Below are 26,093 nucleotides of genomic sequence, written 5' to 3'. Positions count from 1 at the left end.
TTACTTTATTAACTGAAACACCTGTACAAATTACCGTACCTGACGAGCCATCACTCACCCCGCGATGCAAATAAACACTCCATTCACGAACATTTAACTCCGAATAATCCCTGATTCCAAGCCTTTGATCCTAAGCTCTGCGATTTACCAAATTATAGCCGTTTATAATAATTAATACGGACTGCGGGGCTTAGATAATTCTCATAATCTTTTCTCGGAAGAGATGAAGGAGTTAAAATCTAGACTAATAATATTTGAGATGCTAATTTGGTTAATATAGCAATTTTTACGAAGTTTTCATATGCTTGGAGTTTTCACTTTAGGCACGACAATAAAGCACTCATAACTCGTCGCTATTTGAAAAAAAAATATTTACCTATACAACTCTCATAATACATAGTTGCCTAGTACCCATATTGTAAGCTTTGGTTGCTTTTTATTGGTGAACCAACTGTAGATCCTGGCTGCACAGAAAATGCAGCGGCAGAGAGGTGAAGACATTAATTTGCTTAGTTTTGAAATTGATGACACCGTGTTAGTTCAAAATTGGGTATTTAAGAAATAACTAATGTAAAAGCTGTTGAAGTTACACGAAGTATTGAGCCGAAAGTTCCAGAACAATGCGTGAAAACACATCAAAAAATATTCTGCAAGATAAGCTATCAATAGTCGGTAGATGAAAGAAAATGGGCATTTATTATTATTTTTATCTGTGGGCTAATTCAAATGCATTTGTCGAGAGTAGAAATCGTCTGTCAAATAATTTTCTAGTAATCAATTTTGAACTGATTGTCAAGGTAATACAGTTGAAAATTGAATATCAAAGCCAGACTACGCCTAATGTCATTCGAGCCGATGGTAGATGCCAAATTTCCAATATCGCGTACGAAGACGGAGAACTTTGTCAATATAGTGGTACATAAGGGTCATAATTAGTGGATGCCGACGATTTTCGCGCTGTCATCTCAACGACTGCCCACCCTTGTCGTTAGAGCAGTCGACTGGATAGAAAGCATGGAAATAACATGGTGATTGATAAACTAGGTGCAAATAAGCATAGGTATTTTATAACCACAGAATGCTTTTTGCTTAAATTTGAAAATAAAGGATATTGTTCTGCGTCCATACATCGTTCGCCCCAAGACCCCCAAGCAATGAAATAATGATTTTTATATGTGAAATTACTTAACGATTGTCACCTTATACTCCATTAGCTTTTCGCTCGCGGCTTCGCGCGCGTGGCCTACATTAGGTACCTACATATTTTACGGAACCCTATTATTTTCCAAAATAAAATTTAGCCTGTTACTCCTGGATAATGTAGCTTTCGAATGGTGAAAGAATTTAATAAAAACGGTCCAATAGTTTTTGAGTCTATTCATTACAACCAAACAAACAAAGTTTTTCTCTTTATAATATTAGTGTAGATACTTAAAGCACGGATAAGCGGGAGATTCGTTACAATAGGAAAAATGCTTCAGATTTTGAGGTTATTAGCATAACAGAAGTACATTTCCATTTTCTATCTTCTATAGGTACTTATAATAAATCTGTAGAGAGGTCAATTCTGTACATGAAATATAATTTTCAAAATAACTATCAGGGGGTGATACTGATGCCAAAAATGCAATCAGTAAAATTTTTGTCTGTCTGTCTGTCCGTCTGTATGTTCCTTATAGAAACAAAAACTACTCGACGGATTTTAACGAAACTTGGTACAATTATTCTTCATACTCCTGGGCAGGTTATAGTATACTTAGGAATTCCCACGGGAACAGGAATTAGCGGGAAAATCCTTTTGTATGAAAAATCTAAACCGCTTAAGTTAGACGCTTTAAATTTCGCACGTAGGTACTTTAGTAAACTAATTCCCACGGGAACTGGAATTCGTGGGAAAATCCCTTTGTATGAAAAATCTAAACCGCTTTAGTTAGACGCTTGAAATTTGACATGTAGGTATCTTAATAAACTTAAAGCTTAGTTACAACAGGATATTGCAAAATTCCCACGTGAACGGGAAAAAACATTTGAACGAAAAAATCTAAACCGCGTAAGATAGATGAAGGGGGTAAAACGGGATCCACGCGTACGAAGTCGCGGGCGGCCGCTAGTTGCTAATAAAAGTATTTATTGTCAAGAATTATATGTATAATAATGCGAATTCCCGTTCCCGTGGGAATTAGTTTACTAAAGTACCTACGTGCGAAATTTAAAGCGTCTAACTTAAGCGGTTTAGATTTTTCATACAAAAGGATTTTCCCGCTAATTCCTGTTCCCGTGAGAATTCCTAAGTATACTATAACCTGCCCAGGAGTATGAAGAATAATTGTACCAAGTTTCGTTAAAATCCGTCGAGTAGTTTTTGTTTCTATAAGGAACATACAGACGGACAGACAGACAGACAAAAATTTTACTGATTGCATTTTTGGCATCAGTATCACCCCCTGATAGTTATTTTGAAAATTATATTTCATGTACAGAATTGACCTCTCTACAGATTTATTATAAGTAGGTATAGATATGTAGGAGAGACGTCTTAATTACACTTTAAATCGTAGATCGATAAAGAACCCCTTTGTCAAACCGTATGAATAGCAGCAAATAGAACTTTGCGTATTGGAAAAATAGGAATGCCTACGGAAAAGCCAAACATTTTTTAAAAAGAAGTTAATATATTTTACTTACATTTAAATCCAAAAATATCTTTATTCCGACCCAAGGGTAAGTAGGCAGTTATGTAGGTATAAATGAAAATACGTATGTAGGTACTTATTATTTATTAATGGTCATGTTCTACATTTTCTATTAAATATGGGCCCAATACATCAATGATGTCGCCATCACAACAAAGTACCATAAATGGTTTAACGAGATTCCGATATTTGTATAGGGAATAAGTTTTTTTTTTGGTATGCATAATTGCTACTTTTTTGCACATAAATGTATGTATGTACCATCCATGGTGACAATAGCCTTTCTTTGTGGTAAATCGTTTCCTGGCTTCCCGAAAAGAGACTGGAACATAAAGGTTTCTTTGGGCTACTTCCTCTCTACTAATATGTTGTAACCCTAAATGTGCTGGTACGAAATGTTCCTCCATCATACTGCGTGCTTTCATTACATATTTTGTAAGAGTACTCCTTGAAATGCCAAGTAATGTAGCTATTCTGTCATCTGAATCACCGGTCCTCAGCTTCATTAAATAAGCACCAACATTAAATAAGCATAAAATAATGTAGTAATTCGTGCTCTCTGATAGTATCTATGGCAAAGAAGATCTGAAGGACGAATCTGAAAATAAAATAAAACATCAGATTCACAGTTCAACAATAAGAAGAGCAATATTTATATAGGATTAACGACTTTTGTGTGTAACGGAATAGTAAGATGAGTGATGAAAGATAATTTATGATTTGAACGCTGAATGATGAGGAATGATTGGTCTATGGAGGAAACGAAAGGGATGAATGAGGAACGAGGATTGAGAGTGAGAATAGTGGTAGTTTAAAAGAGTAGTCTGTTGTTATGCAGGAAGTATAAATAAAACTTTACTGAGTTTATTTGGCTCAGGGAATTTTTAACTGGCTTTATAATAGTAAAAATTATGTTTAATATTATGTAAGTAATAATATTGCAATATTTTAATAATATAAGTCTATTTGTATTATACAGGGTGGAAACGATAAGTGATCTATAACACTTTTAATATTGTGTGGCTGGCATACATTTAGTATGGAGGCTGAAAACATTGAATTTTCGGATAGATCCAGTTAATTCTGTAACTATTTACTGATACCGTTAGAAAGAGCTCGTGAAGCACTTTCAGGATGAGTAACCAGTTTTTCGATATCTTGTGTAGTTTAGAAATAATCGAGTGAGATCACTTATCGTTTCCACCCTGTATAACCTGTATGGATGAGAGTAGTGGCAGATTGAAAGCAATGGAAGGAGTTGAAGGATGGGAAGGCTGATTCGGAAAAAACCTTTTTTATTATTATAATAAACCGGCATAATTATTTTTATGTATTATAAAACTGGCAGGGCTCTTACCTCTCTGGGTTGAATCCAATTTCGAACAATGTTTAATATATCTTGATTATTCTCTGTATCCAAACAATGACTTCAAGTTCGCAATAATGAACAACCACATCCAACACAAACTTGTTGGTGACCTACCGGGGCACCGGTTGGCATATCTGGAGAGTCTTGTGAAGTAGGTGTGGTATCTCTTTGCAATAATGAGTAACAAGCCCCACAGATGTAGTCATTTGCAGTAACCTGTTTAAAAATAATAATAATTAGAAATAAGTTTAAAAAAATTATCAGTTTTTTAATGTCCCGCACTTAAATTATTTTATTTTAGTATTAATTTACAGAAACCAATAACTTTACAAGAATTAGACTGATTGTATAGCCAATAACATTTTATTAAATAAGGACTTTAGCGTGCATTACCTCTAATGGAGTTAGTCGTTCCACAATTATGTTCCTGATGTTAATATTGAAATGAAACACTCTTGTAGGTTGTTCTAACTTGTATTTCAGCACCACTGATTTACACAATTCCGACATTATGACGTCATCTTAACCTTTAACCGACGACGTGCGGTCTCACAGACCGCTCCGGTTTTTGAAATTTCTGGATTGCAATGTTCTACTTACTCCCGTGTCCCGAGCGTCTCAGTACCTTCGAGTTTAGTTGCCCAAACGCCATTACAGGTAGTGGATACATCGACGAGGGCAGTTTTAATAAGATAATTCGATTTAAAGTTCAACAGCGGTCTGTGGGACCGCACGTCGCAGACTACGTGACATTTTTGTACCATACTGAAAATTGCGTTTTTGTTTTAGACGACTCATTTTTCGTAAAAATGATGGATCCTGGGCCACCACAACCTAGGAAAAGACATTTCCTAATTATATTGATATTTAAACATAATATTATGTAAAAGATGGTAGTCTGTAAAAAAATACCGCGAAACGCAAACAGTGACATGTATTCTAGGCTCTGACATGCCAAATCAGCCTGATGTCATTGCACCAGCTGCAAAAAAGACGTACATTTTAGTCCACCTAAATTGAAAACGAAATTATCTTACAGGTGTTACCTATGCATACCGAAAATGCTTGGCATGCGGTAAAAAAAATGTCCTGATTGTGCCTAATGTTTACCCTACGTCAATTTTTTTTATGCATGTAATGTACGTGTCATTTATTTTTATTTTATTCATTATGTTCACTATATTTAGGAAGCAGTGTAGTTTTTCTTGCTTTGATTAAAATTTACAAGTTATATAGGTATTATTGAGCTATAGTGTAATTTCAATGAAATTAAGGGTCAAAAAAGTTTTAGCCATATTTAAATAAAAAATATACATTGATTCCTCGCAAATTATACGTATGTTTATTTGTAATACTATAATGTTCTCAAAAAATATGAAAACAATACACTTTTATGCACAAAATGATTACTTTTTGAGTAAACAGTATAGCGGTCCCACAGACCGCACGTCGCAGACGGCGTGACAAAAAAATCACGTCGTCGGTTAAAGGTTAATAGTACCTCTTGCTTTGAACGCTCAAATCGAACTGACTGTCCAGCGGCATGCCAGCGATAAGGTAACTTCCCCTTCCATCAGTGAAAGTCAACCGGTTCAAAACGACTTATCGACGGCATGCTCCGGAACTAGTCAAATGCAATACTTATTTCATAATTAGCTGTTTTCTTAATTTTTAAAATACTAATATGTATTCAATAAAAATCTAAAATAATTAAATTAAATAATAAATATGAAATAATTGGATTTAATACAAAATAAATTCTAAAATCATTCTAATGTCTGCAAAATGCCTAGGAAGTAATCAAATAAAGTATTTTAATTTAATAATGGGTTTTTGGGTTCTTCTAAAATACAATACAAATACTAAAATTGTTGCAATAACTATTTAAAAGTAACCAATAATCGTATAAAATACAATATGAATTCTAAAATCATTACAATATGATGTTGAGTGTTAGTTCTCAGGGACATGAGCTGATGTGAATGTGTTCTAGGCTCTAGTGTTCTACTGCAAAGCACACATTTTCTGCTAAGATTTGAAGTAGATGCATTTGTGTTGTATCTTGGGCTTGGGTCCAACATGTTGTGCATATAAGATCATGAGCTGTAACCTGTAAAAATAAATAGATTCATTGCATGCCATGCCACACATACTCCTGTGCGTTGAATAAATTGAGCCGCAAACCATAAAAAAAATGATAATTCAATATTATGTGCTGTTAGTAGAATTTTGGGTCAGCGGGTAGGGTTAAACAGCTTTAGTAAATAAGCATTGTTGTTATAATAATTAATTATGACGTGTTACAAACTTAGTTACAAAAAATAATAATCTAGTAGTCTTAGTTCCAAAAAACAAAACAAAACAAGCTTTCATTGAGAGCAGGGAGATAGTGTCAAAGTAAATAATTCCTTAGATTTACACCAAAACCAGCTGGATTGTCAACATAATTGTTGTTTCGCTCATGCCTCCATTGCGCTGTACCAGCATCGACTAGTTTCTTACAAGCGAATCGGGCCTGGCTGTCCACACTGTCCAGGGTTGAACCACAGATAATAGCGGAACATTCATTTCAAGACAACCCGCCATGAGAATGGCAATTCAGAAGTTTGGCAAGGCTAGTACTTATTCATAAGATTGCAGAGCAAAATGTAGGTACTTACCGATCGAGGTGCTGCCCATTGTTGTGTATAATTAAGTTGCTCATTTTCTAACACCATAGAACCACCAGCCGAGCCTTGGCCGAGCCACACAAAAACAGTAAATCCCAGGCTGAGTACTATGTCGTTATTGCAATCAATCAGAGTCCGTTTGAATAGCCAAGTTTGTAGTTAATAAAGTTCCGAAAATAAAAGCTAAAACACAAACGAATCACAAAGAAGGATCAAGCAAGACAGCAACACAGCAAGAGTGAGTGAGAGAGAAAAGGTGATGCGAGTGAATGACAATTTGACTAACAAATAGGGATGTCCATTTAGAATAGACATAATCGATTAAATTGATCGTTTTTGAAAAATTTTATTTTTAAACATTGTGTTGCTATAAATATGTAAATGTAGGTAAATAAATGTGATTAAATATACATAAAATGCAATAATCCACTGAAGCGCTGCGGGCGCGGCGGATCTGCGCCCGTCTAAAGGTCTAATGATTAGACTCTAGTCTAATCGATCATACCATTATTTACTTAAATCGAACTAAAAAAGCGCATCTCTGTCTCTGCTCTGTCAAATCAATATGTCGGTGACTTTGATTTCGTTTAAATACTTTTAAAATATTTTTTCGAACTGCAACTTGTCCGATAGGTTTGGACACTTGCAAGTAAATAAATAAAATATACATAAAATTATGGTACATACTAAGTCTTTGAAAATCTTAGGGCGATTTTTATCAATGTCCTTTGTCTGCTCGATTGCATTGATGGTAAGGAGCAATGGTATTATCTATAATATCATTGGTAAGGAGGGACTGTTCTAAATACATATTATGATAGTTGAGATGGTTGAGAATATTTCCGGGAGATCGCTTCCACCTTCGGCCTAGATAGTACCTACCTACCTACTTATACGCCAAACTATCTTATGATTGTTATGCATTGTTAAGTAGGGTTATAATACCTAATTATGATTGTTATGCATTGTAAGTAGGGTTATAAATAATTATAATTTACATAAGCAGCAGGTCAGTTATTTTTATTTAGGCAAATGTAATATTTTAAAAGACAATACGTACGATCAGATATTAAGATCAAAGATAAAGATTTCTGCTGTGAAAAAAAATATAAAACAGCTAACTTCTATATCAAGTTCCAACGTCGCTATACGTACCTACCTACTTAATGCTACTGGATTATACGTTCATAGCTCAAAAGTTTAGTCCTTTTTCAGCAGTGTTTAGTAAGAATATTATTACAAATGGGCTTTTAGGGATTTTGTTCACATGGAATAAACGACAGTTCTTAGTTACTTATCCAATAGGTAGTAGTAACATATATGTAGAAAACAGGAACTTAGATGCCAACGAAAGAAAATAGGCTATCAAATGTTGTTTTGGGGACTTACCTTTATAAAAATATCACATTTAAAAATTCATACCATTTGTTGTTATTTAAAAAACAATGTCAATTTTGACGATTAACTGAAAGTCTATTATCTATGAATATAGTAGCGATATATGGTATCCAGCGGCAATGGCAGTGCAAAATTTTGACAATGACTGTAGTTAACATACTTCGAGTTTGTCCAAGGAGACGGCAAAAGTCCTTTAGTTGACCATAAAGTAAACTTAACGAAAAATGTTACTTAATTGATACCGAGGCGCAACCTGGAAGCATTGCTAAGTGTGCTCCTCGTTACTGGTTCATCGGTCGTCATTGTCATTGTTTGTAAAAACCGGGTCGCGGCAGGCAAATAATAAAATTAGTCTTATGTCTTCTCCCTTATTAACTTCGATGGATAAATAGCTAAACCTCCTTGCGCGTAACTGACGTTTGTTGGAAAACCGATTTTTTCAGGCCATCGGATTTTAATTTCAAAAGTCATTGACCAATCCCAGTTCATATAATAACTATTATGACGTTTTCTATTGGCCAAAAGATTTAACTCTCTAAAAATCCGCGTGCAACCATATCCTGCTTAAATATTGTGCACTTTATTGAGCACAGATTAAACAAGCTAAATGACAAATAGAATAGATTGAAATGACAGATTGCACTTGAATTACCCTACTGTATCTATAAGTGTATCGTTACTAATCAAACACGATATCTTAATTCCTTCTATGATAGGATTTGATAAAATCGCCCAAAGTTTGAACTTTAGTTTTACAAGTTTTACATTTTTAATGAGCTGCCTAAATAGGCCAGTAGAATTAAACACAAAAATGAATTAAATCGGAAATAATTCCTACTAAAGATTTTAGTGTTTTAATGGCTTCATTAGTTGCCCATAAAGATTCTCCTAGGTTTTCGACTTCGACGGAGTTGTGCTTAAGTGGTGGGGGCCCTCGAAAGGGGCGCTTTTTCAGTTTTCCGGTTATACCGCGTAAAGGACTTACCCTATCGAAAAGTGGTCTTCCTGACGGTTGAAGGGCATTTAATCCTACATCAAATAAGACCAAATTGTTCGTGCAAATGTTCGGCAAAGTAGAAAATATGTGTATAATTAATGACCCTCTCCGCGTCCAATGGCTCGTTACCCGCAGGCATCCAAGTCTTGAAAAGGAGCACCTCAACCATTGTAACCCTATCAAGGCTTATGAGCTGGATGCGCCTATCCTTGTTCGTCCCAGCCGTTCCTTAACTGCGGTTGCTGCACCTCTTCCTGGCACTCATCTGAACGACTCTGTGTTACCTACTGTGGCTGCCCCTCTTCCTTGTATCCTCCTGCACGACTACGTTGCCTAGCAGTATGCCTGGTCTAAGGTTCGACGCCAAAAATCAACAACAACAAGTTCATATTAAAACGCTGAAGAGCTTTTTGTTTGTTTGTTTGAACACGCTAATCTCAAGAATTACTAGTTTGATTGAAATAATTATTTTTGTGTTGAATAGCTCATAAATTGAGGAAGGCTATAGGATATATACAATCACTCTACGACTAATAGAGGCGAAGCAGTAAAGAAAAATGTTGCAAGCACGGAAAATAGTATTTAAACTATTTTCACGCGTACGAAGTTGATTTTGTGGCGTCGAACCTTGGACCAGGCATATGGCTAAGCAATGCAATCGTACAAGAGGGTACAAGGAAGAGGGGCAGCCACATTAGGTAACACAGAGTCGTCCAGGAGAGTGCCAGGAAGAGGTGCAGCAACCGCAGTTAAGGAACGGCTGGGACGAACAAGGATAAGCGAATCCAACTCGTGAGCCTTGACAGGGATACGCTGGTTAAGGCGACCCTTTACAAGGCTTGGGAGCCTACGGGTGACGAGCTATTGGACGTGGAGAGGGTCATTAATTATACACATATTTTCTACTTTGCCGAACATTTTCACGAGAACGGTTTGTATAAAACATATGAATTTGGTCTTATTTAATGCAGGATTAAATGCCCTTCAACCGTCAGGAAGACCACTTTTCGATAGGGTAAGTCCTTTACGCGGTATAACCGGAAAACCGAAAAAGCGCCCCTTTCGGGGGCCCCCACCACTTAAGCACAACTCCGTCGAAGTCGAAAACCTAGGAGAGTCTTAATGGGCAACCAATGAAGCCATTAAAGCAATAAAATCTTTTGTAGGAATTATTTCCGATTTAAAATCTAATTCTACTGGACTAAAACGCAATTTCTGTATAGCTAGAATTTATGTGGAAATACCCACGTATGATGTCACTAATTGTAGGTTCTGTTACTGGAGATGCCTGAATGATTTCGTTCGTTCGTTTCAGCTAAATGACGTCCACTGCTGGACAAAGACCCCAAGAATCTCCACAACGACTGGTGTTGCGCTACTCGCATCCAGGTGCTTCCCGCGACCTTTACTGGAGCGTATTTAAACTTCTGGTCTGACACTCGCACTCGCACGCACACTCACTGCGGGCGCCCGTCGCAAGCAATATAATTACGCGCGAGCGATAAGGATGGGTAGCTTGGGGTCATTGGACAAAATTCTACTTGCTCACGGACCAGGCTTTAGTAATTTTAATTTGAGGAAAAGCTTAAAATTCAGTTTCCTTTGCATAATAAACAGATGACTTTCGTTATCTGATGTTACCCTATTTATAACGTTGTTCTACAAAAATAAATGCAAGATCATTATTAGTGCGCGTGCACCAACGTATTGTGTACTTTATTGATCCGTTTTACAATTCTGGAAAATGCAATTCATCATCATAGTACCTATCCGGATCTAAATGATTAGATTAAACTGACTATTGCATTACTTGCGTAAAGATATCTCAAGTATTCAATGATAAAATAGTAAAAATATGTAAAAAATTTGACTATTGTGTAAGATACCTATAGACATCAAGGTAGAACTTTAATCTGTATACATACCTATTGATACTTTGTGTACTGATAGTCTTACAACTACAGGAAGTTGTAACAGTTGTTATTATTTTGCAACAAAAAAAGTATAGTCTGATGTTTTGACGACTATATTAAGTACAAGGAAATATTTTCCATACATTTTCCTCGTGTTTTCCACGACGTCATAAAATGCCTCAACTAAAAAAGGCGAGGAAGATAAGCTTTTGTAACAATTTCGGGCTAAACCATAACCTGGGTTAAGGTTAATGAGCATCAGTATCAAGATTTATCTTTCAGATACATTCAAGTTTATTGTTATCAAAACTTTATGCACCAGTGAAACTGGCAAGTGGCAACTCATAATCATCATCATTTCAACTACAGGGTCAGGGTCTACTGCTGTACACTAGCATTTAGTATATTACGAGTGAATAGTTTATTTACTGATAAAACATGTTTCATCTTCATAATTATATTAGTCTCTCTACAAATAAGCTTTTAAAATGCGCTTTTACAGAAGCATTACTCTACAAACTTATGAATGTGACAGTTGTCATTCCGAAATACTTTTTTAAAGATTTACCTACTTCGCGAAGTGATCACGAAATCAAAATTGCCATTTTATAATGCAAACAGCTAGGGACTGGAATTCGCTGCCTGCTGCTGTCTTTCCCGAAGACTATAATCCGGGCATTTTCAAGGCGAGAGTGAATAGGCACTTACAGGGCAGATATGTACCATCCTAGACTGCATCCCACTTAACATCAGGTGCGATTGTGGTCAAATAACTGCCTTGTTATGCATAAAAAAATGGATATTCCTAATTCTAGGCCGTCAGATGAGAGTGACAGTATTCAAAAGCAGACTCAAGTAATAATTTTAAACATAAGAGCAAAACCGCGGGTAATAGAGATAAATAAATAAAAACATAAAAAATCTGTTATATCACATCCAAATAACTGTAAGTCGAGCCTCTTGAGACTATGGTTGTCTTATCATGAAGTGCATTGACAGGATTTGACAGTTTAATATGATACAAAGATTATTTTGCAATGTAATGCATATTCAGGTATACTCGTATTTATCATTTCAAACATTCCGCAATATTGTTTCAGTTACATTTTATCTTTAACATCATGCACGTACTTTTATGACTGTGCGTGCAGTCATACGTAATAATAATGCACTAAAAGTACCTACACGCCACCTTTGAGTCATTGCCGATCATTGGGTAGGGTTTATTAGGTAATCAATTATACAGCTGTATTTTATATCGAACTATAGTATGTAAGAATTCCCAAAGTTAAAAATGAGGAATATTTTTATTTTGTAAGTAAGAGTTATTTGAAACCAGTCGTAACTGTTTGGATTTTAACTGTAAAAGTAAACAGTGCTTACACCTTGACCGCCAATAAAAACCCCAACCAGTGAACTTAATCAGCAGGATTAAGGGCCTTGCCACTTCACGGATACTCGAGTTTTCGCCTCTGTTTTGTCGCGTGTTCGCTGCGTCGCGGCTCCGCTTTGAAAACGCTTCTATTCCGCCAGTGTGGCAAGGCCCTAGGCAAGAAGGCACTGTAGCGTTGCAGTTTTGGCTGTTTTTCACAAATTGTTTTTCTTACTCGATATTTGGATTTGGGATACCACTAGCGACATCTATTGGCGTGATTTGGAATTAATTTGCAATAGATGGCGCTTTTTGCTCAGTCAATTCAAATATATTTTATTGAAACATTTCCTAATGTTTTTGTTTTGATTATTCTATTTTTTAATAGAATATTTTCAGTGTTCAGGAGATTGTTTTCATCATGGTTTTTATTAGTATTTGTTTTTCTAAGCGGCGAAACGAAACGTCTTGCGATGTCAATGACTCGCAGGCTGTCAGTTGAGCTGTCAAATGACTTTGGAATTTTGGTCGATCTTGCGCAACCGCAATTCTATTATTTTCGGGGATGTAATCCCCTATGTTTCAAATCGTGTGATGCGGAATGCATCCACGATAATTTATTAATATAATTTAAAAATATTCACACATGAGAAATTCCCTAAATTCTATTCGGATGAGGGTATTGGGTTGCTGAGGGCTGCGAGCGAAGCTCAAATTAGTGAACAGCCTTCATGCGGGATTTTATAGTTCAAATATTTCACATTTCATATTTTACAATTTCATAAATTTCAAATTTCGTTATTTTATAATTTAAACATAATGTTTTGATGATATTTCATATATCTTAATTTCTCTTCATTTCGTATGAATTATTTCTCCTTTCTGAACTGCTGATCTCTTCGCATTTCCTCCTTGTCAACAAACCTCTGTCTCTGCAAGAGTTTGAACGCTTACCTGTCGAAGAGATGCAAGAGCTTCATCTGGCACTGCGCGCTTGAGGCCGTGGAGGACGCTGCTTGTAACCTAAAAGTGTGCGAGACCCGTTGGACCCCGGAGGAAGAGAGGAACGTTCAGGGTAACGGCCTATAACCGCATGGCTTCCAAGGTACCCACTTTTCCATCCTTCAAGTAGGAGTCTTTCCGACCTGACATCGCGCAGTTATCTTAACTAGTAGAGTCTTTTAATATTTAGGCTGAGTTTTAAGAAATTTGTAGTGGCAATAATATTCACCAAACCGAACCTAACTAACGACCCTGAATCCCTTGAGATTGGCACTATTACAGTAGTTATTATAATATCGTAATTGTTAACTATATACGAGCATACGAGATAAAAAATAAATTGTGTCAATTGAGAGGGAGCTGTTTTATTTACATTTCTAATTACAACACAAGGAACGGTAACTTATATAAATTTCTGCAAGCCGGACAACCTCTTTTTCACGTGCAGACAATTCACCATCTTCTCCGTCTGCACCGGTGGCGGTTCAATTCCAGTCACCAAGCCGCCAGGAAAAAATCCTTTCTTGCAGCACTGAATGCAGGCAGCTACGCTACCAACTGGCCAATCTGGAAATCATTGGATGCCTATGTTCACCAGTGGACCTGTGACTGAAATGATCACGATGATGAAGAACTTGAACTATTTACCTGATCGTGGAAACGTGATGACCCATACATCGTCTGGTCGCACCTCCATGTTGTAAATCGCCTCCGCGTGCTTCCTGAAGGCACCAGGCATCACGTAGCCCTGCTTCCCGCATCGCACGAAGGGTTTCGTGTACCCTGGAAAATATACAGCACGTGAAAATTCCAGTGGAATGTTCGCTTCCCTATTCCTGACGTGCCCTATTGTAGCAGCTGATTGATTTTGTAGAAACAGTATCATTTAGAAAACTGTAACCAAAAGCCCATTGAGCTCAGAACTTTATCCGTCTAAGTTCAACAAACTGCGAGCACATAGTATTATTAGGTACTTTATCACCAAAATTTTAAAAGTACCAAAGACACAAAAAAAATCATATTGTAAAAAAAACAAATGTTTCTTTAATTAGGTATTATGGAGCTACAGTTACAAAAATAAATACTTGCGAACCTCGGTATTTCTACTATATTTTTCCGTAAAATCGTTGTTTTTAAGCATCCCAAGCTCACAACCAATATTTTACTAATGAAAAGAAGTGAAACTACGTTTGAATTAGATATTGAAGTGATAAAAATGTGTTATTGCTAAGCGGCTTATAGGGGAGGCCGAGGAGAGATATGGCTTCTAGAAATAAAAATAAAATGCTGTTATAAAATGATAAATATTTAATTGATAGATGATAAATTAATCGATTACAAAGCATATTTTGCGGTTCATCCTTTTATTGTATCGACAGTCTTATCATGAGTATTGCCAAATGATTATGATGATTATTATTGTGTCATAATAATAAATTGAAAGTATCTCTATCCACGTGTCGTACGTCCCATCTAAATTGGTTTTGAATTTAGTAAAAAGGGGGATTTGAAAGTGTGAAACAGAACTTGTACAGGTATTTCGAGAATTAAGTTTTACTATAATAGCAGAGTAAATACAAATGAGTAGGTCATCTTCATAGAAACGCACCGAGCTCGGTTTGTATGTGAGCGCGCGCCAATACGTATGCGGCGCGCACGCACACACTGACAAAATTCGGAGCAACTCACCGCTAATCAACGCTAAATTTTGTCAGTGTGTGCGTGCGCGCCGCATACGTATTGGTGCGCTCACATACAAACCGCGCTCAGGCGTTTCTATGAAGATGACCTACTCATTTGTATTTACTCTGATAATAGTTAAAGTAACTTTTGATATGTCTCATGTCATCCGCTTAAGTCGAACCTTAACTTCGAACTCAACCCTTCTGATGAATTTCGTTGCGGATCCAATGACAGTTTAACTTTCCCTCGGGACAAACTTTACCTTCGTTGGTTGGGTTTTTATTGGCGGTCAAGCTGTAGATCCTGGCTACACAGGAGTTGGAGGAAGAGAGGTGGGAATAGTCCTGTAATAGGACTATTACCAGTTACGTCCTTTCTAAGTTTTATATACCTAGGTTTTATATAACTATGTATATCATTTGCGACATCGTGATAGTTATGACTACTAATAGATCCCAAGGCTGAAATTTCTTATCTCATTTTATCTTTACGATATTGTTTTCATATTCCATTTATCCGTCTACTATTATGGCTAGCAACAGATACATTCTGAAAACCTGATCCGATAGATATGTCTGTGTTCTGTGTAAAATAAGATGTCAACAATAATAATAAAATGGCTGTAAAAATTTAATTAGATATACCTACTAAGAATAATAAGTAACCAGCGGTGAGATTTTAACCATTAGTCTTGCGCTTCAGACCTATTTGTAATCATGTGTCTTACCATAAAATCAAGTCTATCTTGCATCTCCGTCTTTTATTTAAGCCATCAGTGACCGTACTTACTCGTACTCGTATCGTATATTACCGTAGAACTATTCCGAATAGTCCCACATCTCATACAGCCTTATGTAAAAGAATATTTATAAAGTGCTTAATATAGTGTTGTCAGTGAATGGACGTAACCTACCTAGCCTAGCTCGCATTGATTCCAACAAAATAATCTTATAAATTTCTTGTATTGATCAGACTGAGACTGTATCTTATGCCAATTCTCATCACCAGTTGATTTGTCCTGAAGTATGGTAGAGCAAACTTTATTTGAAGGTGATAAAGTGACCAGAAAAGCCCCTAAGTACCAATTAACAATTTGAATTTGAGTCGTTTCTAGTCAGGATCTTACACCGTATTAAATTAAAACCCAGCCTGTGACGTTTATAGAGATACTAGCTTAAACCCGCGGCATCGCCCGCGTGGAATTTTGTCTGTCACAGGAAAACTATATCGCGCGCGTCATTGTTTCAAAAACCGGGCCAAAAACTATCCTATATCCTTTCCCGGGACTCAGACTCTATGCCAATCTCTATGCCAAAATTCATCAAGGGTGCTTGTAATGTTACAGAATCACATGTCAATAGCTCTTGATAACTATTACTGGTGTACTCAACTGAAGTGGCTGCAATATCTATAGCTAGACCGACCGGTCGTGCCGACCGTGATAGTGGTGGGAAAACTATTTGTACTCGTACTTAGTGACACGAGTATCCTAATACAAACAGTAATACATACCTAACCAGTCCTTAAGGCGATTAGAGTCCTCAATCCGCGTCAAATGGTCATTTTGTAAAGCCTACTCCTCTTTTACTGCTGGACAGAAATAGTTGAAAAAAATATATGTTATACAACAGTTCAAGGACTACATTTGTGACGTTTGAATTTTCGCTACGTCTCTTTGTTTTGGATTAAAAAAATAAATACGGGACATCGATTTTTTACTTAAATTCCCTACTCCTCCGAAACGGCTATGTTAATTTAAAAGATTTTTGCACGAATAGATTAGGAATTATTTAATCTTTAAATGACACGTTGCGTTTTTCAATCGAACATTACTTTAATTCATAAATTTTACTTTTGATAAATTCCGAACGTTTTGCTGTTGAGGGGGCCTTCGCGGGGTGCGGGCGGCAGTCGGCCGCTGGCCTTCAGACGGGGAGGTTGTGTCACTCGCTGCAAACTGACATTAGCGATCAAAATGAATTTTTTCTTTGACTGAGTTGCACCACCTGACGTGACCTAACTTTGACCGTAGCTTTGGCGATAACCGGTGTTTTTTTGTATGGAGTTTGACAGATTTTTGACTTTTGTCAAATTTAAAATAAGATGGTGCAACCTAGTCTTTGTTTGACAATAGTTTTTATGTCAGAGTTGTTCATAGAGCACGTTCAGTCAGACGATACGATTGAATTAAGGCATGCTCGGACGCTATTATCTACCTAAATAGAATCTATTAGTGTAAAAAAATCGACTCAAAAAAAAACGGCACTAGATAAGTAAAAGTTGAAAATATTTTCCGTTATTTATTTACTAGGCCTTTGCAATCAGTATCCAAATTAGGAGCGAGTCAGAATCAGTAACTTAATCGATTTACGTGAAGAAAACAATATCATTTTCATACTTAGGCTCGTTGCAAATGGGCCATTTAGAATTAGATTTTCAATATGTTTCTTCGCGAAAATATCACAGTTAAAAAAAAATAAGATAAAGTGGTATTGATAAATTGTTCTATAGAGCTTATTAAAAAAATGTGGGTACTGATTACAAATGCCCGTATATCATGATTGATATTTTCGGAGTCAGTGACAGCCTACCTTTTGGTGATTCGTTTTGGAGTTGGTTTTAATTTTTGGTGAAAATTAATTTATTTCATGCCTTTAATAGACTATAGGTACTCAATAGACCTTGTTATTGCCACTGAAGGTGCATAGGTACACAGTACATTGATACCATATTTTTCATGTTAAGTGCAAATAAACTTCCCTAAATTACCTAACCATGAAACGTACCTATAGGCTATAATAATTAAAAAGTTTCGTCGATAAAAACTGAAATCCTCTTATAAGATGATGAATTTTGGGAGCATGTCATGAAACTAAAATTATTAGCATACAAAAACTTGTTTTAAAAAAAAAAGGTTTTTTCTTTAATTTTTTATTTATTTATAATGCGGAATTTGCTGCGGTGTAGTAGCAAAGATTTTTCGTTATGTAGCTCGTAATAATTTCGAAGAATAGGGATGTTTCCTGGGTAAAGCAAGAGTTTGAATTAGTCCGTCGGTCAACTTACCAAAAAAATACTTTAAATGTATTTTTCACTTTTTTAAACTTATGAAAATTGAAAGAGATAAAGCGCGCCAAAGTTCAGAAGAGGTCCATGACGTTAAGGCGTGCTTAAAATTGTTGCGATTTGTGACGTCACGCGGAATTTCATCGCATCATAACTTCGTAATTACTTGTTTGTTGACAAATAAAAATATCCAGTGTCCAATATTTTTTGATAGTGTAATTGACGGACAAAGTGTTTCTTTAAGAAACTAGCCTATTCCTACGGCCACATTCCAGCTCCATCATCAGACCCTGTTTGCCTTTGAGAATTGAAGTAGGTAGGTACTCGTTATTTTTAAAGTAGCTTACTTACATAATATTACTTACTTATATTTATATAAATAAATAAATACAAATCAAACAAGCCTAAACTCGATGGAATCGTTTAATCCCGGTGTTGCTATGGGGCCACTGGCATTCCAGCTCTATCATCAGATCGACTCCATGTCATCACAATATTACATTGTCATCCGAATTACATGTATATCCAAAATTTTAACTCAATCAGTTGTTGAAGGATTTCTAATAAAAAGACGAGATTAAACACATTTTCAGTTCATTCTTCATAAGTGACACAAAGGGAATGACAATAGACAAAGGAAGAAACATTTGCTTTTTTAAACCATAGACAATACTACTATGGTGTTCCAATACCTACAGTAGGCTAGTTTCCTAATAATGTTTTTAGTCCGTCATGTTTAATATCAAAAAATATTGGACACATATATTTTTATTTGTCAATCTAACAAATAATTACATAGTTATGGTGCGTTGAAGTTCCGCACGACGTCACAACGTGCGGCACTTTTATGCACGCATTGACGTCACGGGCCTCTTCTTATGAACTTTGGCGCGCTTTATCTCTTTAAATTTTCATTAGTTTGAAAAAGTGAAAAATACGTGTAGAGTATTTTTTGATAAGTTAACTGACGGACTAATTAAAACTCTTGCTTTTTGACCCAGGAAACATCCCTGTTGTCGTCAGGAAGTTGGTCTAACAAATTCAGCTTGCAAGATTCCACCCGAAGTTAAATGACACCGACATCAAGGTTCATCAATTCAAGTTTAAAATAATAGGCAGTAATGTCATGAAAAAAGAGCTTCTATTCTGTATCTACCTATGCCCGTGTAATTTTGATCGGTGTCAAATCGGAGTTTTCGTGCGGGGTGCGCGGGTGTTTCGCGCGGCGTGAAGGTCAAACGCCCAAGGTCATTGAGGACTCTAATCGCCTTAAAAGCTCTAAGGCTGGGTTGCACCATCTTACTTTAACTTTGACAAACGTCAAAAATCTGTCAAATTCCATACAAAAGACACCGGTTATCGTCATACTTACGGTCAAAGTTAGGTGGTGCAACTCGGCCTAAGTGGTTGACTAATACAGAAAAATGTGAAAAGACATTTTCACGTGCCCTATCATTTTCCTACCTAAGTATTGTGTCTTTAACTATGTACTTCTCTCAGGTCCAATACAGTGTGAGTCACGTTAAAGTGTACATACGAAAATAGATGAAACTAGACCTATTTTTATCGACAAAAAAGAGGTCAAAAATTTTTTGAGATTTTTTTTAAATTTTTTATGGAATTTTTTTTCTTCCAATTACTTATTGTAAAGAAAACGTAATAACTTTTAAAGTAAGTTGTATATCCTGATAAAATAAAAACAGTAATACTGCTAAATAACAGGCGATACTAAAGAAGTACATAAAATACACAAAAAAGGCCAACAAATAATAAAAAATGATACTTTTTGAAAAAAATCTGCTTAAAAATTCGTGTTTTTTTGGTTATTTGATAAATTTCTCCAAAAAATGCCCCTATAACTGGTGGTTTTTATTACTTTGTATTATTTTCTATCGTATTATCTTTGTAAAACTAAAAATTGCATGTCTCTATCCCTATCAAAACATTTGCTATGATCGTTTGAACTAAGCCTCTCTGGGCGCGCCATTCAACACTTCGTTAACAACGAAACTGAAAATGACTCTAGATTTGTAATTTTGATAAAGACAAGTTAGATTTCAAATAAAAACAAAAGATTTCGAAGTAAAATAAGCATTTTAGTTAAAATTAAAATTGTCTCTACCTGTAGCGGAGAATAATGTTGTGGCTGGCCTTTGTTCAAACGATCATTGCAAACGTTGTGATAGGGATAGAGACATGCGATTTTTGGTTTTACGAAGGTAATACGATAGAAAATAATACAAAGTAATAAAAACCACCGGTTATAGGGGCATTTTTTGGAGAAATTTATCAAATAACCAAAAAAACACGAATTTTTAAGCAGATTTTTTTCAAAAAGTATCATTTTTTATTATTTGTTGGCCTTTTTTGTGTATTTTATGTACTTCTTTAGTATTGCCTGTTATTTAGCATTATTACTGTTTTTATTTTATCAGGATATACCACTTAGTTTAAAAGTTATTACGTTTTCTTTACAATAAGTAATTGGAAGAAAAAAAATTCTATATAAAATTAAAAAAAAATCTCAAAAAATTTTTGACCTCTTTTTTGTCGATAAAAATAGGTCTAGTTTCATCTATTTTCATATGTACACTTTAACGTGACTCACACTGTATATCTCAATACCAAAGTTTATTAAATGGTAGAGGCTTGAAAATTTCTCATTCAGGCAAGTAGGTACTTGACTGATTTTTTTGTATTGATGAAGTACAATGATGAGGAAATCATTAACTATAAGTGTGTCCAATTAAATCCATATAATATAAATCCCATTTTATGACTCACCCTAAGCCGTTGACTCACCAACAAAAAAAACATAAACAAATGAAAAAATACAACTTTATCAATCACTACACATCACTGCACATAACGCACCTGTCAAGCACTTCCTAATGATTTTCTCTTCATCAGCACTCACGTTGACGATTTCATACGGCAGCTCCGGTTCTGGTGCCATCTTCCAACCTGCACTCGCGAAAACGAGATGTGCCGCCTATCCGCGCCTTTTCAATACCAAATAATCGATGGAACCGATAAGCAGCCGTATCTACTTATTGATAGTAGTTTATGCCTGATAGTAAGTTAGTAAACAAATATTTAATTCTAACCACTCTGTCCAGGCAAATAGGAACGCACGAGGTCCGATCTTGACATGTTTTCTCCAGAATTATTTTATCCTTAATCTTTATACTTGTATGTGACGTCACGTGTTACTTAGCAAGATTCTGCCATTGTCAGACATGGTCCTAGTTAGGCTGGTCCGATGGTAAATGATTTTATGTGCTTCACTTAAAATGAGCTAGTTTATTGTTTCAACTGTCACGCCTAGCTCTAAACCGAGCAGAGCCTGCACTAAACTAGACGATAACGTTAAACATACAAAAAAACGTCCTTGACTGAAACAGAAAATACATCAACTAGGTAGATATAAAACTTCACCTAACTAGCGGGAATCAAATTCGCAAACGCTAGCTTTGTCCGTCGAGCAAAGTGTCCAGCATTCACCGACTCTAGTAAAGGACGAAGCACACTTATCAACCCGGAAACAGATCGCAAGGCCCTTTTCACATGTCCCGGTTGCCGGCTATCCGGCGCCGGGTACCCGGTGGTGAAGTGTATGGGCATGCCGGATTAATTACGCCGGAACATGTGAAAGCTACGTACCATGCCCATACACTTCACCACCGGGTACCCGGCGCCGGTTAGCCGGCAACCGGGACATGTAAAAAGGGCCTAACCGTATCAACTCGAGGCGGTCAGTATTCTTTGTATGAAACTCCGTACTGCAACGCACACCTATCCGCACCGTAACGTAAACTCCACGCCTCGCGACGAAAGGCGACACGGTGTTGATCCCTTTCCGGGTCGATAAGTGCGCTATGACCTTATTGGTGCTATGTGACACTTTGGATTGGATTTTGCTGTTCAATCGTGGGTCCATGTCCAATTAAAGTCACAAAGAACCATACTCTGGTGCTAATAGCTTGTAAAAGCCCTTCTGTCTATCGCGCTAAAGGGGCGTATAGGACTCGCGCGCACGGAGCACTTTTGTCACCTTCATACATCTACATGGAGGTGACAAAAAAGTTTACATATTTTACTGTCACGTCGCTACGTGCGCACACCTCCATACATCTCCATGGACTTGGTATGAGTTAAGACAGTTACGGCGACAAGTCACCCGTGCGCACGAGCCCTGATATGGTCACTAAAATAGTGGAACTTGTCAACTGCATAAATAAACCCAATTATGTTCGACATTTTACGAGTACTCCAGTTTCAGAGTGGATTTTTTTAAATTATTCTTAAATACATTTTATTTTAATTACCTGCAGTTTCGATTTAAATAAGTCGATCAATTGATTGCGACCACTCAGTTCATTTTTCCCTCCGTTCAATCATTTTAATCACATTAATCAATCCAAGTACCGGACAGTCAGTCTCTGTCGAACCTCCGCCGTGTACGGACGTGTTAAGTGTTAGTTGGTGAAGTGATTTTCGTTATAAATCGGATGTTATGCTGCGGGAGCGAGTGCAGGTTAGTACAGTGTTCATTTCATTACCTGAGAATAATATTTGATTAAAATATATTGATTGACTTCCATTATTTTTTTGCAAGTCTTCTTATTTTAAGATACTACGTGATAGTTTTAGAATAGTATATCCTAAACGAATATTTGTTGTTAATAAGTACTTAATAAATAATCAATTAGACGTGTCACTATTGCCTTAATGATTGAGTTCATCAAATTAAAGTTATTCAAAGAAATTCAGGACAGTCCGGAATAAATTAAGCAAAGATAATTCCATATTATTCAAGGTAGGTAGATAATTAACATAACTACAATCTCATTTAAATGTAGTTTTTTACTTTTAAACAATGTTTTCACAAAGTAGTCTGCAATAAAGGAGTGTTTTACGTAACCGTCGTAAGAATAATGATAAAGTTTTCTTGAAAGAATGCCGTAGTCTTTATGTAAAACCGTTTATGTTTGTCATTAACTTTTTTTTTACTTAAGGAGACCTAGGTACGTAAGTAAGAAAACTTTTCAAAAATAATATTCAAAAACCGGGATAAAAACAATGACACATCTCTTCACCTAAACTAAAACCTAAACTAAACTTCAATTCAGTGGTTAATAGGCGTAAAAGCGTAACCGACAAACAGGCCGAGTTGCACCACCTAATTTCAACAATAACCGATGCTTTTTGTATGGAGGTTGACAGATTTTTGACGTTTGTTAAAGTTAAAGTAAGATGGTGCAACTCGGCCTTACTTTCGCATATAATAATATGTCGTAACTGTGACGTGTGTGTAACCATCCATTTGAACTTTATAATCCACTGACTGACCAGTCCCGATTGAACCCGATTGAACATGTCCTCAGAATCTAGGAGGCGTACGTATCGTATGTGAAACGTGTCATACTTATTAATTTAAGACCACTTTAACTTGGCTAAGACTTGTCATGGCCTGGGCCGGCCAACTGACACGCGGATTAAGATATACACAGGGCCGGACTCATAGAAGAATTGGAAGTTATTAATTTATACCAATATTAAAAACACTAAAGTTTGTAACAATGGATGTTTGTTACTCCTTTACGAAATAATTACTGTTTGAAAATAATTTTATTAACAATTAGCAAGGTCGAACCGTATAATCTTTTGATGTTTTAAGAATATTAGTACCGACAATTCACCACAATAGTCCAGTGGCGGGGTTCGAACTCACGTTCCTCGGATTTCGATTCGGCCGGGTCCGATACCGACACCATTGAGTTTTGTCGCTTTAATTTAGTTGCTCTATTCTATTACTTCATGAATCCCAGTCCAGCCCTGTCGAGGCCAAGACAACCGCGATTGATGCACCAAGATTAGCCGCCGACGGGCGGGCAGGTCGCCTGTCGCGCGCCCATTTGTTACAGCCGCCCGCCCTACAGCAAACGTAAACGTCTTACGTAATCCTGTTGTATGGTATTAGGTACAGTGACAGCACATCAAACTCGTAACTTTCTTTAGCAAAATTAGAACTATTACAACAAATTAAGATCATCAACGTCATTTAGTCTCCACTGAAACTTCCTGCCCCGTACAACCAAACTGTGGAATGGACTCTGTCGTCTGCGGTGTTTCCGGACGGATACGACCTGCAAGCTTTTAAGAAGAGAGCGTATCTTCACCATAAAGGCCGGCAACGCACCTGTAACGCCCCTGAGACTTCGGGTGTCTATGGGCGACGGTAATCACTTACCATCAGGTGATCCGTCTGCTCGTTTGCCTCCTGATACATAAAAAAGCCCTCTCTAATTTATCAGACGCAAATGTAGGATTTCGTCAACAATATAAGATGCGCTGAAGTTTTTGCTTGATTCTCTGCTACTTCAGATAGTAGATAAATAGTAGAGGATGAAGCAAATAAAAATAAGTTCAAATTCAACCTCAGATTTTTGTTCCGTTTATATTATTCAGGGGAAAAGGGAAGTTAACATAAACTAAAGCCCGGTCCGTGAGCACGTAGAATTTTGTCCAATGACCCCTAGCTACCCATCCTTATCGCTCGCGCGTAATTATATTGCTGTCGCGACTGTGCGACTTTTGACGAAATTCTACGTGCTCACGGACCAGACTATATCTAATTACATTTTGTGATATTTTTTCTTAACTACAAAAAATCAAGAAGCTTCTGATTGATTGTTCCCACGGTCCACTACAGATAAGAAATTATTATCCTATCTTTTGGAGCTAGTAGGAATAGTCAAATAAAAATCACTCGAACACATATTATTCACAATTTTTTTGATGTAGTATTTATAGGCACGAACGTCAACAAAATCTACCAAATCAAAAATCTACCAAATCAAACAAGAAGTTCCAAATCAAGATTTAAGATTAGGCATAGGAATGATTCTATGCCTAATCTTTAAATATTGATTGCTATCACGGCAATAATGGTTGAATTGACGCAGGAGTTATTTTGTTATGATTGATTTTAAAAACAATACCTACCTTGTTAGATTACAACGATCTGCTTTGGTGACGCATTACTTACTCGTAAATTGCATCATTTAATAATTCGCTCAGTTTTTAATAAATTGTGTATCAATCCTAAGATTTAAAACCCAAAATACTTTAGTTGTTATTTAAAAAGTATAGACAAAAATTTGACTAAGCTTTAAAAAAAAGTAAGCTCAAAAGAATTCGAAAATCTTTTTTTATTTTAGAGTTACAATTATATTATTTATTCATTTATATGCCTGCCAAACCAGAATTTGAATTATTTAATATTTTTTCTGGAAATTAAAATATAAATTATGAACTTTCCACGTGTTGTAGGTAGGTAAAACTTTTCCAAACTTTTCCCACCAAAAAAACCTTAACCTCAAAGCGCAGTAGTTTGACGGCAGTTCCAAAATGGCGTCCATAATTTTAATCCCCGATCGAGTTTCATTCGGCCGCGGGTAAGGGGGGAGTAATTAGTCATTAAACTTCTAGAAGGTTCCAGCAAACTTCTCGAAAGTGAGAACCCACGGTGAAATACCACGATAAGTTGACCAGCTAAATTTTTCAGGCTAGTCCTTATTTCAGCAACTGTAAGCTCATTGTCGCCTGATCGGTCAGCAGATTATCCTTGTCTGAAATACCTAAGTTTTGAGAGGTCTTAGTATGAAAATCGGATGAGTGGGAACGGTGGTACGTCCTACTGGCAAATTACTTCGGAAACTTGGACTTAATAATACTACGAAATATAATAAAATGGTCTCACTCTCCTGGTTGGTTGATCATTTTCAATTGCGATACGGAAAAACACTACATTAGTACTATCTATTTGTATTAAAACAGGAAAGATTACGTTAAACGGGAACGGAAAACGGGGATTTATACCTACATTAAATTATTAAATCGAACCCGAACTTAATGACAAACAAAAT

General features: G+C 36.4%; 1 protein-coding gene and 1 long non-coding RNA gene across 2 annotated transcripts in view; both read right to left on the bottom strand.

The window, feature by feature from the left end:
• Positions 1–21,158, bottom strand: part of LOC135074706 (sulfotransferase 1B1-like) — a 28,384-nt gene extending 7,226 nt beyond the window's left edge. Inside the window, exons 1-2 of the mRNA XM_063969073.1 lie at positions 21,037–21,158; positions 14,062–14,196 (exon numbers count right to left, since the gene is read on the bottom strand). Of these exons, the coding sequence (XP_063825143.1) occupies positions 14,062–14,196; positions 21,037–21,118 (217 nt within the window). The 5' untranslated portion in view covers positions 21,119–21,158. The remainder of the gene's footprint in view (positions 1–14,061; positions 14,197–21,036) is intronic.
• LOC135074707 (uncharacterized) lies at positions 2,801–4,582 on the bottom strand. Its single transcript, XR_010257879.1, has 3 exons — positions 4,456–4,582; positions 4,051–4,278; positions 2,801–3,291 (listed from the first exon to the last, which is right to left on the bottom strand). It is a non-coding gene; the product is annotated as an uncharacterized LOC135074707 (long non-coding RNA).
• Positions 21,159–26,093: the final 4,935 nt, after the last annotated feature.

Source organism: Ostrinia nubilalis, chromosome 9 (genome assembly GCF_963855985.1).
Source record: "Ostrinia nubilalis chromosome 9, ilOstNubi1.1, whole genome shotgun sequence".
NCBI lineage: Eukaryota > Metazoa > Arthropoda > Insecta > Lepidoptera > Crambidae > Ostrinia > Ostrinia nubilalis.
This window is presented reverse-complemented; position numbering and strand designations above follow the sequence as displayed.